The sequence below is a fragment of the Charadrius vociferus genome, unplaced genomic scaffold (assembly GCF_000708025.1).
Source record: "Charadrius vociferus isolate BGI_N301 unplaced genomic scaffold, ASM70802v2 scaffold136, whole genome shotgun sequence".
NCBI classification, from domain to species: Eukaryota; Metazoa; Chordata; class Aves; order Charadriiformes; family Charadriidae; genus Charadrius; species Charadrius vociferus.
Window position 1 is genome coordinate 1,419,065 of NW_009648960.1, and position 4,216 is coordinate 1,423,280.

The 4,216-nt window shown below is 49.6% G+C and overlaps 1 protein-coding gene across 1 annotated transcript; it reads right to left on the minus strand.

The window, feature by feature from the left end:
* Nucleotides 1–285: 285 nt before the first annotated feature.
* Nucleotides 286–3,599, minus strand: LOC104288717 (putative methyltransferase DDB_G0268948). Its single transcript, XM_009887566.1, has 6 exons — nucleotides 3,489–3,599; nucleotides 3,079–3,239; nucleotides 2,584–2,797; nucleotides 1,817–1,917; nucleotides 919–1,056; nucleotides 286–376 (listed from the first exon to the last, which is right to left on the minus strand). Exons 1-6 carry the CDS (start codon nucleotides 3,597–3,599, stop codon nucleotides 286–288), a joined length of 816 nt encoding a protein of 271 aa, XP_009885868.1.
* Between the last annotated feature and the right edge of the window lie 617 nt (nucleotides 3,600–4,216).

Here is a 4,216-nt window from a genome sequence, read left to right on the forward strand (position 1 = left end):
AGCTGTTACTGTGATTCTCATCCTCATGTGCAATCCAACTGCCATCAGCGTGAAACTGGACCCTTTCAGTGCTGAGGGCACAGCACTGAGCAGACTGGGGGACCAATGCAGACAGGAAGCCAAGAGCAGGCAAAACCTCATGTCTGCTTTCCACAGAAGATCAAAATTTTAATCACCAAAATCAGCAGTCTTCCCAAGGAATAAAAATGGTTACAAGTGGGGTATTAGGAGGCAGCCCACTTTTTTCTTCCCTTCCAGCACCAGATCAGAAGGCAGCTTTTCCTCTCACCGTCCCTTGCACCCCATTACACAGACATGCCTCACCCAGAACTCCACTGGGGTTTCACGAGAAGAAACTCCCATCGTCTCCAGCATCCTGAAACAAAAAGCAGAGGGCAACATGCATGACCAGAGACATGTCTCTTCCACCCAAAGCACCAAGGTCTTGATGGCAGATGTTTCTAACACATGCACAACAGTTGTTCTGGTCAATGAAGAAGTTAGCAGGCACAGGGATGCTTCCCCCTCATGGCTTTGCAGCTGGCCCTTGTTGTGGGCCAAAATGGCTTGGTTAAGATGCAGCTATCAATATTACGCTCTGCTAATCAAGAGCAAGGCAGAGAAACTCAAGAGACCTTTGACACGAGACTTACATGGATACATCAGTGCAAGAACTCCATACAGCTACATGGACTTAAACATTAAGTCAACTAACACAAACCGAGGACAGTCATGCTATGAGCAGCTGAGGATCTGCTGTTTTAACCTCTGTGACAAGTATCCCATCCACACCTGGCAGGAACATATTGCTGCACAGCTCACTTCTAGCTTTGAAGAGGTCTCCACAACCTCACTCTTCATTCACTGTGTAACAGGGGTCTCTCATGTCCTACTTGTTTTCCCAAGCGGTTTTCTTACCTCTTTTCAGTGTCTTGGAGAAGGGATTTTGCAGCTTCGGGGTCATTCTTCATGAGAACTTGATATGGAGAGACAGACTCCAAGTAACCAACCACACCAGCAACAGTCATGGGAATTTTGTCAAAGATATCAGTGATTCTAGAAGGGAGATGGGGAAGAAAGGAGCATCGGCAAGTTAAATCTCAAAGGTAGCGGAACAAGGACAACAGACTGAGGTGGTGGCAAATAAAACACCTGACACCAAACGTCCAACAGATGGACACAACATCCAATTGTACCACTTGGTGGGTCAGGAGCTCTGATTGATGCACTACTAGAAAAGCAGATTAGTCACAGTGACCATTAGTCACCATAGTCTGTGACTTGAACAGCCCTTCTGATACAGGCCTACCTGCAGAGCTCATCTCCCCCATCCAGCATTCGGGACACCAACACCTCTGCAACACCACTGGCCAACACATCCTTTTTGCCTGCGGAGTCAGCCCCTGCCCCATGCCTTGCTGGAGAGGCAGGCACTGGCTCCCTGGAGGTCTGGGGCAGGTTCTTTCTCTCCCTCCATTCTTCCCCTTCATGCACTAAGTGATCTGCCCAGAAGCCTCAAATTATTACAAACCACCAATTAAAAAAAAATAAATCTAACCCAAGCCTGCCTCGAGCAGGAAGGGTCCTTGCAGTCTTTAGACCACGCTTGCTGGGCCAGCATAGAGCTACATTAACTCCAACAGGACTGGGATTGCAGCTACATGGTTCTGCCACCATGCAAATGCATTTGCTGAAACCTGGCAGCTATGTGGTCCAGCAAACCCGGCTCCCTTGTGTCCTCACTGGGCCAGTGGCAGAGCAGCAGAGACGCTGCCTTTATCTGCTCCTGGTGCTGCATCAAGGGGTTTCTGCTCACCTCTTCTTGTCTGGGAATGGCAAGGCCTCAAAGATCTCTTTGTAGTCTTCCAAGACATGTTTTACTCTATTATGCGAGTATTTTAGAAGTGGGTCCCAGGCCTGTAAAGACAGCAGATTAAAAAAAAAAAAACAAAAACACAAAACCACTTGAAGCTCTTTATTTCCACTAAACTCAGGTTTACTTGGCCCTAGATCTGATGCATTCATACACATACTAGTTTTTTTAAAAAATGCTCCTTGCATTAAAATTCACCAAAAATCTTGCTCAGTGTCAAGAATTCAAGCATCCTATTTTATTACAGATACAAGGGTCCTGTCCTCTTCTCTAAGCTGCTGTCACTCGTAGTGAAAGGCCTCCTTTTAGCGAGTTGGTATAACACTTTGTCAAGAAACACCACTAAGAAAGCCTCTTCCCAAAGTTTCTACTTCCCATTATTTTCACTGTGATCGGGGTGACAGGAAGAGTCTCGGTGATGATACCAGCCCCCTACACATCGGCTCCACAGCTCTCCTCTCCACACCAGAGCCTGCCCTGTTAATCTTAATGTTGCTCCTCTTCTCATTCAGCCAGCCCTAGCACCGCACGGGAGCCACTAAACCCCATCTCAACCTTGTCCCTGTACTTAACCATCCCTCTGCCCCATCCTCTCATAAGAGTCCTCTAGTCATACTGCCCAATCCCATCACTTTCCCAGCTTCATCCAAGTATGTCCCCCTGCCCAGACCAGGATAGGAAGCCGCTAGATTTAGGTTTCATCACCTCACCTCTCTGAAGATTTTGGTCAGCTTTTCAGAGCAATTTCCGTAGCGCAGACTCATGTCCATGGTGTAGGTGCTGATGACCACACAGCCACCTGGCTTAACCACCCGGTTTGCTTCCCTCATGAACTTATCAATATCAAACCAGTGCGCGGCTGTAAATGAAGTCAGGATGTCCACTGAGGCATCCTCAAATGGCAGCTCCTCTGCAGGGCACACACTGGAGGGGGGGGGGGGAAGGAAAAAAGACAGTGTGTAATATAGTAATTAGAGAGTAGGATGTGAAGTCAGTAGTTATTCTTCAGAGTCGATAATGACTGTTTGGGATGCAAGACCATGGCTACTATGTGTCTAGGATAATGCCCAGACACACCAGGAATACCATCAAATGCTATTTTCTTTGGTGCCAGCTGGCTCTTCAACAACCATACTCGCAAAACATCACCTCTGTGTGAGGACCCGAATTTTTCCTTTGGCTGAGCTTGCTCCCTGGACACTCACAGGTAGGAGACGCTGGGCAGGGAAGGGGCATCCCTGGCCTCCTGGATCTGCGCTTCGCTGATGTCTGTTCCCACCACCTTCTTGAAGTGCTCTGCAAGGAAGCGGGTGCCTTGTCCAGACCCGCAGCCGACATCCACCACCAGCTCAGCAGGGTCTACTCTCTGCAGGGAGGAATGGATGCATCTCAGTGGGCAGCCACCCAATTTCTGTGCTTTTACCCCATTCCTTCTCCCAGCATCCACACAGGAACCGCCTCAGCATAGAACAACCTGTAGAAAAACTTTTCTGTGCCCACATCTTGCCCCGAGCCCTACTGATTTATTCTTCCCCGTAGCACCAAGGTAACACTCCCAGCAGGGTAAATACTACTATCTTGGTTTTTCTCTACAGCCTGGTCATACCCCACTCACCTTTTCCTGCAGGTAGGCAAGGATGGTTTGCTGCAGCTCTTTGCCCGGCGCAAACCTGTATTTCTGGTAGACAGCCGCATGCCCTCTCCCCTCGAACATCTGGGCAGCCATGCTTGGGCAACCTGGCACCTGGGGGGAAGCAGCAAACCAGGGATTATCACCATGGGATCAAACTCCTCCTTAGCCTGTGACTGCAGGCCCTAAAGTCCCCAGTTGTTGGAAGTGGCCTGGGGAGGACTTTGCCCGTGAGGCTCCAGCGAGGGAGTGCCAACCTGCTCTCCAGGCGTCCCTCCCACAGGTACAAGCTAATCACAGAAGCAAACCAGCGGTGCCCAACAGGGAAAGCGTTTTTAAATCCTTTTTCTCCTTAGTCCTTCACTTTCCCACCCGCCTGGGTGCCTTCTGAAAAACAAGTCACCATTACAGATGGAATATCCGTGAATTTGGGGGCACCGCACACAGCATCAGAAAAACTAACAGCAGAAAAGTTTGTTTGTCTTTCTAAATGAACTTTTTGTTTAAGGTGTTAGCAATACAACCACGGCACCTCTGCCCTACGCCTCCCGAACCACCCGAAGGACGTCCCCCTGCCTGCCTCAGAGATGTTCAAAGTCTCTTTTTTAAACCCAGAACGCCGCTAAACCCCTGACCCGGAGCGACGCGCAGCGCCCAGCTCGGCCCCCAAAGCTGCTCTCACACACCCCCAGCGTCCGTCCCCGTCCCCCCCC